This window comes from Artibeus jamaicensis, unplaced genomic scaffold (genome assembly GCF_021234435.1).
Source record: "Artibeus jamaicensis isolate MK-2021 breed Jamaican fruit bat unplaced genomic scaffold, CSHL_Jam_final scaffold_754, whole genome shotgun sequence".
In the NCBI taxonomy this organism is placed as follows: Eukaryota; Metazoa; Chordata; class Mammalia; order Chiroptera; family Phyllostomidae; genus Artibeus; species Artibeus jamaicensis.
Window position 1 is genome coordinate 6,261,408 of NW_026522054.1, and position 9,342 is coordinate 6,270,749.

At 54.7% G+C, this 9,342-nt stretch overlaps 1 protein-coding gene across 1 annotated transcript; it reads left to right on the forward strand.

Moving 5' to 3' along the window:
- The first annotated feature begins 1,507 nt into the window (after nucleotides 1-1,507).
- CUNH1orf53 (chromosome unknown C1orf53 homolog) lies at nucleotides 1,508-6,703 on the forward strand. The gene is made up of 3 exons (XM_053659639.1): nucleotides 1,508-1,796; nucleotides 4,722-4,823; nucleotides 6,047-6,703. The coding sequence occupies exons 1-3, from the start codon at nucleotides 1,533-1,535 to the stop codon at nucleotides 6,116-6,118; spliced, it is 438 nt and encodes a 145-aa protein (XP_053515614.1). The 5' UTR covers nucleotides 1,508-1,532; the 3' UTR covers nucleotides 6,119-6,703.
- The last annotated feature ends 2,639 nt before the right edge of the window (nucleotides 6,704-9,342 follow it).

A 9,342-nucleotide genomic window follows, 5' to 3' on the forward strand; every position in this document is an offset into this window, starting at 1 on the left:
AGATTTCCAGGCAGGATGTTTTAAATGTGGGAATCTATAAGAAGGCACACACCGGTGCCCTGTGAGCACGAAGCAGTTTTCTCAGCCCGAGAGCCCAAAGGCCTCAGCAAGACAGGATGATTTTTAAGCCTGGGGATGGAGGAGACAGGGAAAGTTTCCAGGTTAATTCGGCAATCTGCCTTCCCAAGTGATCTGAGAAGTATCTTTACATCTTTTTTTAATTACAGTAGTTTTTAAATTTGAAAACAATTATGGATTCACAGGAAGTTGCAAAGATGGTACAGAGAGGCACCGTCACCCGGTTGTACTGTAACTGCTACATCCAGACAGCGCATCGTCCACACCAGTTCACACGGGAACAAGTGTGCGTGTTCCACATCTGATCACACGTGGTTGGGATACCATGCTACTCTGTCACCACAAAGGCCTCCCTTGCTCGACCCCTTTACGCGCACACCCACCCCTCACCCACCAATATAAGTTTCTCGTACAAATACTCCTCCTAGGTAAGATGACTTTACTCTGATGCAAACCTGGGCTAGTCTGTTTCCCCTTTGTCCCCACCCTCTGCATCAATTTCATGATCTGTTAACAGGTTCTCATCCTCCATTTTAAAAACTCAGTCTGAACTTCCAGACTTATTTTTTTAATTTGAGAGTTTGGTTTGGCAATACCACCCCCCCAAGCCCACTCCGCAGGTGATTTAGGGTGAATTCCCTTTTCTAATCACAGCCTCTTGCTTTGGCTGATCTCCAGTTGCCCCCCCCCCTTCCATCACTTCCCCTAAGGGCCTCTCCTTAATTTTCCAGGTCCTGAACTCTTAGATCACCGAGCTGGTAACCTGTCATGCCACCACCAAGTAAACAGATTTGCAAAATAGGGTTCCGATTTATTGTCATTCTGAGATTTAAAATGCACCAATAGGATTGTTTTGATCGGGACCCACTGAGAAACTCCAAATGTGACGATGGGGTCGCACAATACACGCAGATGTCCAGAGAGGTGGTGCTGGTCAAAAATCCACCCTTGTCCTTGGTCCTGGAAAACCAAACCCCTGTTCCAGAAACCCAGGCCCAGGCAGAAGCGGGGTGGGGACTGGGGAGAGCAGAGACAATAATTTCATTCTAGCACCCGGGCTTGTGCTCACTTCCTCAAGTTCGATTTCCAATTCAGGACAGAAATCACCCCTCTTTCTGCTGTTTGATTGCACCTTGGGTCCTCACTGCAGGCGGGGCCGGCCTCCCACGTGGTCTCGCGCCCCTGTCAACGTGGCGTCCCCGGCCCTTTCTGCGCCCCTCGGCATCTCTCGTCACTGACGGTTGTGGCGATCATGCTCCATGTGCATTTGCCACCTCAGAAGAAAACCGGAGGACTGAGAGTCCAGGCCCGGAGGCTGGAAATGCGCGTCCCCCACTGTCTACCAGGTCTGGGCGGATTCCTGCGGCTGCAGGCTCGGCGCGGGCGGGGCTGGCCTGCAGTGCAAGGCGGGGCCAGGGCCAGGCGAGGGCGGGGCGGCTGGGCCAGCGGCGGCCATGAGGGCCAGGCAGATCCCGGCGCTGGTGGGCACGGCGCTCGGGGGACGGCGTCCCGCAGCCCGGCCGCCACGGCCCCTCTGGGTCAAAGCAGGGCTCCACCAGCACCCCGGCGTCAACCTCTGCTTTGCTTCCGAGCGAGATCGCGGCGGCGCCGAACCCCCCTCGCAGGACAGGCCCGCGGGGGCGGAGAGGCTCCCGGGGAGCCAAGAGTTAACCGCGGCCGAGCAACGGATCGCGGACTTGCACGCCGCCGCCTGCGCGGTGAGCCCCGGCCCCCGCCCCCGTCCCACCGGGCTGCTGGTGCGCCTGCGCCTTGAGGCCCCGCCTGTACGCCCCGCTCCCTGCCCCACCCAGCGCCCTCCGTGCTCCTGCGCTTGCGCGATGAGACTGGTCCCGGCGGGCCCACGGGACCCAGGGGTCCGTGGGCCTGCGCGTCCAGGACTGATGGAGTGCTTGGGGTACCTCAAGTGATCTGGCCTCTGGCTGCTGACCACACGCACGCTTCCCACCCCTTTTCGCTTGAAAACTGTTCCCAGTTCCTGATTCCTGGCTAAGAGTTAACGTTTGTCCTGAGTGTGAGTGTGACTCGTTTCTGATCTGTGCACGAGCTAAATTCCGGCCGCGTGGGACCCATCATCGCGCGCGGTGTGCGTGTTATGTATGGTGCGTACCCGTACACGTGCATGTGTGTCTTTGCCTCTGTGTGGGTGTTTGTGTCGAGGGACGGGCGTGCAGGAGTCGGTGGGGCGGGTAGAGGAGCCTAGAAGTCACCGGAAAAAACGTGTTGTGCGCGCATCCGCCTGATCAGTTAAGCGCCCCGCCCTCCCGTGATTTTAGTAATGAAAAATCCAACGAGCCTCTGTTTCGTTTACTTATTGCTTGTCACCAGCCTATCATCCCTTCCCTCCGGTTTTTGGAGCACGATTTTAAAGGAAACCGTCGTTGGACATTCACGTACTTCCTGGACAATCTTGAGCTGTTTTTCTTGTTTGTGGGAGCTTGACAATCAGTTACTTGGTCGTTAGCATCAATATCAAAACTCAGCGTCTCCCCTCATGCGCTTCTGACTCCTCAGACTATATGAGTTTAAAGGTAGCATGTTTATATACAGATACGTTTTCTTTTATCTCGGGAGAGCAAGTAGGTTCTATAATAAGCTATTTAATGCATCTCGCGGGGCCAGTACTCGACAGGACTGGTGTTACCCCGCGGCCTGAGCCAAAGCAGCAGAAGGCAGCCGTGCCAGTCGGCAGGCCCTGAGCATCCTGCCTGACTCCTTCAGGTGTTAAACCCCCGCACAGCGAGGTCAGGGAGTGACTGCTGGCTTTGGGTTGTGCTTCCTTCCACTCTTTGTGCAAGAATGTGTAACTTCTTGTGCTTCACATGGAAATGCGGTAAATATGAACAAAAGTGTTCTTTTCAGAGGGAAGGCCAGTGGCCTGCAAAGCCAGCTCAGTCCTCCTGGGACAGGAGAAAAGCTTTGTCTCGCTCGAGGTTCCCGGGTTTCCGCACTTGTCACAGGCTGACTGTCCAGGAGGCCACAATAAACCCAGTACAAGCTGGTTGTTTTTCTCCTTCTGCAGACAGAAGCCCCTGCCTCCCGGTGGTCCTTCATACATAGCTCCAGGCAGGTCCCTCTCTTCCCTTCATCCTTGGGAGGCCCACCCCACTGAACATCTCACTTGTCAACCTGTCGGTGCTTTTGTTTCATCTCTGCTGTCCCCATGAGCTGAGGCTCACCCACTGAAGACGAATTAAGCTTGGGCAGCCAACAAGCTCCCGGGTTCTCAACCCACTGGGAAAGGCGGCAGGAGCAATATGGGAGGCTGCCAGGTGCCCAGACGATGGCCCTCAGACAACCTGGAAGTTATAAAAAGTGAAAAGGAGGCTGCTAACAGAGTCTGCTATGCTTTGTTTGTTTGTTTATCTGTTTGTCTTCTAAGTCTTCAAACACGGACATTGTCAGTAAAGTGTGGTGTCAACAGTGAGTCATTTTCCAGCAGTGTTTTCTGCCCCTGGTTTCCTGTGACCTGCTCCTGTGGTCCCAGAGGATTGGGGAGGTCCCTGGGATGGGTCTCGGGGCTTGCTCACTGGGTCCCTGCTGCCCTGGCGGTGCTTTCCTGGGATGCCATAGAGGAGACGAAGACTTGAACTTGGCCTGTCCTTCTGTTCCACGCTTCACTCATGGAGCACATTGGATGAATCCCCAACCATAATAAGATATTCAGCCGTGGGAAGACACTCAGAAGGAGGACTGGGTGGTGCACTCAGAAATGCAAGTCCCGTGCCGATTGGCACGAAAAGGCTGTTGCGACTGGTGCAGAGTCACGCGTGACAAAAGCATTCTTTGAAAAAACGGGAGGCAGTCCCTCTGCAAGGGACTTCTGTAATCCTCCAGGCTACAGAACATCACCGCATGCCCCAGATCCAAAGGCGGTTGAGTGGTCACCTTCACGCCACACACATGGGCCGCTTTGGAAAACCACGTGTGAATGCAGGCAGAGGGCGCTTCCTCGGCGTCTGAAGGCTTGGCATCAAACTCATGAAAGCAGAGTGTGTTAACCTGGTAAAACAATACTCTAGTTTCTGCCGAAAACAGAACTAACGACCCTCTTTAAAAAAAGAGAAAGAAAATAGTGTAAACCATTCAATGTGGTCCCACATCACGGAGGGAAAGAAAAGTGTTCAATAATGGCGGAGGTAATACTTTTTTCTACAGACTGTTGGTTTCGATTAGCACCTTTTCTGTGCAGTTAAATCATTTTCCACATATTTTAAGCACTGAAATTGCAAGTGCAACTTCTGAGTGAAAGTTCATTTTCAGCCTCTTAAGCTCTTCAAGTCAACAAAATCACCTGTTATTAAACTTCTTACTCAGGAACCGAATGAAACACACCCGGGCCGGGGCTGCATCATTCCTGGGCATAGAGGACTTCTTGTTTCCCCGTCCACTTCTCAGCTTTTCTCAGACTGTGTATTTCCCCCTCCTGCCGTCTAAAGCCAGATTGCGCATGATGTTGGAATGTACGCGGTCGTTCCTGGTCGGGAGCCGCCGAAATGGCCGGCAAGAGGTTTCATATTGTTTAAAGAAAGTTTTGCAGGATTTTGTGAGTAAAATTTAGCAGGAGGAGGAGGAGGTATGACAAAGGTGGAGATGAATGAGTTGTCTTATTTGTGACTCTCCAGGCCGGCCATCTGAGCTACCTGGACCCGGCCACTGGCTACGTGGTACTAACGCAGCTGGCCCACGTGCGGAGGGGCCGGTGCTGCGGCTCTGCCTGCAGACACGTAAGTAGGAAATTCTCGCCTTGCACGGGTGGTCTGCCATGCTTCTGTGACTGGATAAATGCCTGTTATTTGACAGGTCAAATAAAAAAGCTAAATAGACCTGGAATGCACTTTTCACTGGCTCCTCTAGCCCAGGACAACCAAGTCCTTAGGACCAACACGGGACCTTTCAACTTAATGGGATTTGGTAACAGTGGGAGACGACCACAGGTCCTTGAAATGCCGTGATGTGCAAAATCCATGGGAACTCTTTCCTACAAGGAAATTTGTCTTTACGTAGGCCGTGTTCAGCAGGTAAGTACAAAGAGGGCAGGAAAGGGGAGCCCGAATGTCACAGACTAGATCCCAGAAAGCACTTTTCTTCATTATTAACAATGAATAGACACCTGCCTAGTGTTGAGAGGTGGATTTCCTTTACACGATAAGGATTTTCTTTCTTTGTTCCTTTTTCTCCCCTCCCTCCCTCCCTCCCTTCCTTCCTTCCTTCCTTCCTTTTCTTCTTCATCTTCCTCCTCGTTTCTCCTTCTCTTCTCCCCACTCCCCCCCCACCTCCGTCATTCTCTGTGTGGCACTTTTCTCCTCTGTGTTTGACCATGACCCCTGCTACCCCCCAACTGTCCATTTCCTGAAATGTCTCTTTCAGTGATTCAGATGTGCACAGAGTCAGATAAACTAACTGCTCCTTCCCTGTTCTGAGCAAAAAATAAATGTGTAACTCCCCACGGGAACTTTTCGAAAGCATACTGTAGTCGGGGAGATTGTTACAGAGGTGAGACCCTCTATCCCCAGACCACTTGGACTGTGTGCTTTAGAGCAAAATGGTCTTCCCGTAAGTGACCCGCTTTATAACTGAGGAGCAGACACTAAGTCCGCGCGTTAACCGCAGCCAACGTTGAAAAAAGCCTCCACTTCCACGCATGCGCCTACCTGCACTGTTTTCTGTTTCTTATGAAGCACATGAACTGGGGACTCGGGGATTTTCCAAGAGCGAGTCATCGAGAGTAAAATCTTAAGGTCGGAAGGGTGCTTTTAGGAAATGATTCCTGGGCCCTAGTGAGGAGTGTTGGTCAGAGTGCTCATTATTCTCCTGTTAATCTGCAGGACCTGGTAGGTCAGGTGACCTTGATGACATGCTGGGCCGACCCTTCTTCCCACTGTGAGGAGTGTTGCACTTTTCCAAGATGATCACTGAGTAACTCAGTGATGTTTTATTTCTTCCACAGTGTCCGTATGGTCAAGTCAATGTTAAAGACCCAGCTAAGAAGAAGCAATTCAATTCCTGTTTTTACGTTTGACAAGAATTTCATCTCTGTCCTCCTTTATTAAACCTTATTTTAAAAACTCAACACCCAAACCCAGAATTGTTCTCTGCTTCTCAGGGCTCCAGTGCCAGGTCCGTAGTAAGTCTGTCTATTAAAGGGACATCGACACAATGAGAAAAGCTAGCGAATGCTGGGGTGTGGATAGTTCTTTTCCTTTTTTTTTTTTCCTTTCTGCCTCCCTCATCATCAGACACATATGTTGAAGAAAGAAAATAAAGGCTGTTCCATTAAATAAAGACGAGCAACCGGATGACACTGGTACCCCCTGAATTTCCCTGTAGCCTCTTACTCCCCACTGTTACCTCCTCGGGGTCGGCAGCCCGGCAGAGGGGGCGGCAGGCAGGAGCATTTGGAGACAGACGCCATTTTATTTATATCTCGAGCTCCGGGGAGGTTGACACCATGCTGTACTGCTCAGCACCTGACCGGCCAGGAAGTGCCGTTCGGCGACGAGAAATGCGCTCATCTTCCATCTGTTCTCTCAGTGAAAACTAAATCACTCTCAGCTGGGGGTCAGGCCACTTAGGATGCCTCCATTAAAGCGTTCTTTCTCCCCTCCCCCACGTTTCACTCCTCCATTCCCTGCGCATCTCCCGGCGGAATCTCTCTCTCCACCCCGTCCAGCCACTGCTGGGTAAACACCCCCCACACGCATCCTCTCCAACCTGGGCCAGGGCCTCAGGGGCTGTTCTTTGGGGCCTCCCCTCTGCACACCACCTCTGCTCCCTGCTGAGGACCTAGCCCCTGGGAAGCCTGTCCTGCCCACGGAAGGCTGGCTGTGCCCAGAGTGGGCCCTCAGCCCGTTCTCCAGTGGGATCTGAAGGGTTCTCGAACACCCAGGGGTGTACCTTGGTCTCTGCCTGTGGCCCCTGGAAGGACCTTAGGGAGCCAACAAGGGTTTGTGCCTTCTGTTGTGTTCAACTCAAAAGGAGAGCCCTTCCGGACTGTTCCCACTGACTGTGACTTCTGTTGCACGTTAGGTCAAACATTATTACACTGCTTCCCCGGCGTGGCCTTCTGGTGCCCCAGTGTTTGCTGGTGCCGATCCTGTGCCCTGTGAGGTCCCCGTGGCTCATTTCACCCTCTCTGGAGGGGCTGTGGTGGTGAACAGGAGGGGGTCCACATGGTGATCCGGGGGGCTGCAGCTGTCCTTCCCCGGGAAGGGTGGTGGGTTCCTGGAAGCCCATCTCCCTTCCACTCCCAGGGCAACACCAACTTTTTCCCTGGGGGGGGGGGGAGACTGCTTCTTTCACAGTCCGGAGAGGGAGAAAACAACAGAGCCCCAAATGCCCATCTTTCTGGAGACCTGACAAAGGGCACAGGACATTCATTTTGGAAGGCAGCCCCCTACCTAAGAAAGAGAGTGTTTTGAAGAAGCCCCTTGGCAGATGGAAATAACTTGGGAGACCCCGCCCTCGGAGCAGGCTCTTCCCCTGAGCGTTTCCTGCGGGGAGCAGAGCCCAGGAAGCAGGGAGTCCGGATGCCCATCACCGAGGACCCTTGCGCTTTGACTCCTGCGGGCAGAGCCTGAAGCCTTCCTGGCAACGGGGCAAAGGAGCCTCTGCCGCTGCTGGCGGCCGCGGTCTTGGGCGGGGGGATCTTCTTCCTGCTTCTGCAGCGGGAGCCCGAGTCAGGGTCCGCAGTTCTCCGTGGTTCTCGGGAGATGCTTGTGAACCACGCGTCGGGTGTGGCGCGGGTGGGGGGCTCCCACGGTAAACACGACAGGACCACATACGCTGGCCCCGCTGCATGAGGGTAGCTGCGTTGTAACCGAACCTAGTAAACAGCCAGGTCTCTTACTGGGTGTGGGAACCCAAACACACGCGTGCGCCCAGAAAAACTGGCTTCCCGGTCCAGATCGGCTGCTTTCTGGAGACCTCTGCTGCGAGGCGCGGTAAATCAAGGGGGGTTGATGTCTAGACTGTTTCCAACACCGAAAAACCACAGGGAAGCTGGGGGTCTCGCTGTGGGGTTCACGGGGTGGGGGTGGAGTATACTCCTGCCGCGGTGGCTGTTGCCCTCCTGGGCAAGGGCGCTGCCCTCTCCGGCTGTTCCAGCAGGTGGATTACAGGCCGCCCCTCCACCTCGAAAAGCCAGGTTATTTTAAAAAATACCCGCCCCCGCGCCCGCGGTGAAGCTATGGACTCCCAAACCATGTGTATGTGGAACGCGAGGGGCCCGGAGAAGAAAGGGAGATGCCCCCTCGGCCCCGCACGGGGCTTTGTTTCCCCGCAGCCCCCCCGTATCCTAAGGCGCTTGCGAGGTCGGTTCCGCACCCGCGGCCCCACCGCCAGGCACCCCCGCACCGGGTTCAGTCTCCGGAGGAGGCAGCGGCTGCGGGCCAGGCCGGCAGCGGTGCGCTTGGAGCCTCCGGGGCGGTGCTCGGAGACCTCGCTGTCCCCCGCTAGCCCGGAAGTCCCCTGAACCACCCACCCCAACTCCACGGCAACACCGGCCCTGTCGCCTTCTCTACGTCGGAGCAAAGGCTTGAGCGTGGGGACTGGACACCTGCCCATAGGGGGGGGCAAAAATTGCCCATGGTGGGGGCAATTTTTTTCAGTTCCTGGCAACAGTTAAAGATACTTCTGCCCAAACTATCCCCTCTGCTCAGGAAAAAAAGAAAGGCACATTTACGTGTGTGGCGGTGGGGGCGGGGGTGTCAGCGTCCAAAACTCCTCGGTGGGCAGCCTGGTCTTTACGAAAGGCCGTGGAAGGACCTGCAGCTCTTTGCTTAGGGGTCGGGGGTCCCAGCCTCCCCGCCCCCCCCCCGGACGCCCTACGTTCCCACTAACGGTTTCAAGGTTAAGCTCCAGACCCAAAACGGCCAGACTCGCGGAGCCCCCTTCTTGAGACTCTGGGTGCCGAAGCCTGCAAGCCCGGAATCCTGGGTGTAGGGGCGTTGGGAGGTTCCTGACGGCTTCCTCTTCCCACCCGAAATTTGTATTCTAAAGTGTGCGCAGCGCGTGGTTCAGTGTGCGCGCCTGTGCGCTCGCGCGCGTGTGTAGAATGTGTGTGTTTACCAAACACTTAAAATGGTTCGTCACCCAAAAGAGGAGAGAGAGAGAGCAAGCGAGCGCGCGCCGCTTCGGACAGGGATGAATACGAACACCTAAGCGTCTGGGGTGGGTGTCGCCATCCGTCCACCCGTCCGATGGCCTCGCCAGCGGCCATAGCAACTGAACCCGGGGGGCTTGTTC

What these genes read in the sequence shown, in the direction of transcription:
- CUNH1orf53 (XM_053659639.1), top strand. Translation starts at nt 1,533, where the DNA reads ATGAGGGCCAGGCAGATCCCGGCGCTGGTGGGCACGGCGCTCGGGGGA. An exon ending in TGCACGCCGCCGCCTGCGCG is followed by an intron (nt 1,797 to 4,721) that starts GTGAGCCCCGGC and finishes GTGACTCTCCAG; the next exon opens with GCCGGCCATCTGAGCTACCT. An exon ending in GCGGCTCTGCCTGCAGACAC is followed by an intron (nt 4,824 to 6,046) that starts GTAAGTAGGAAA and finishes TTTCTTCCACAG; the next exon opens with TGTCCGTATGGTCAAGTCAA.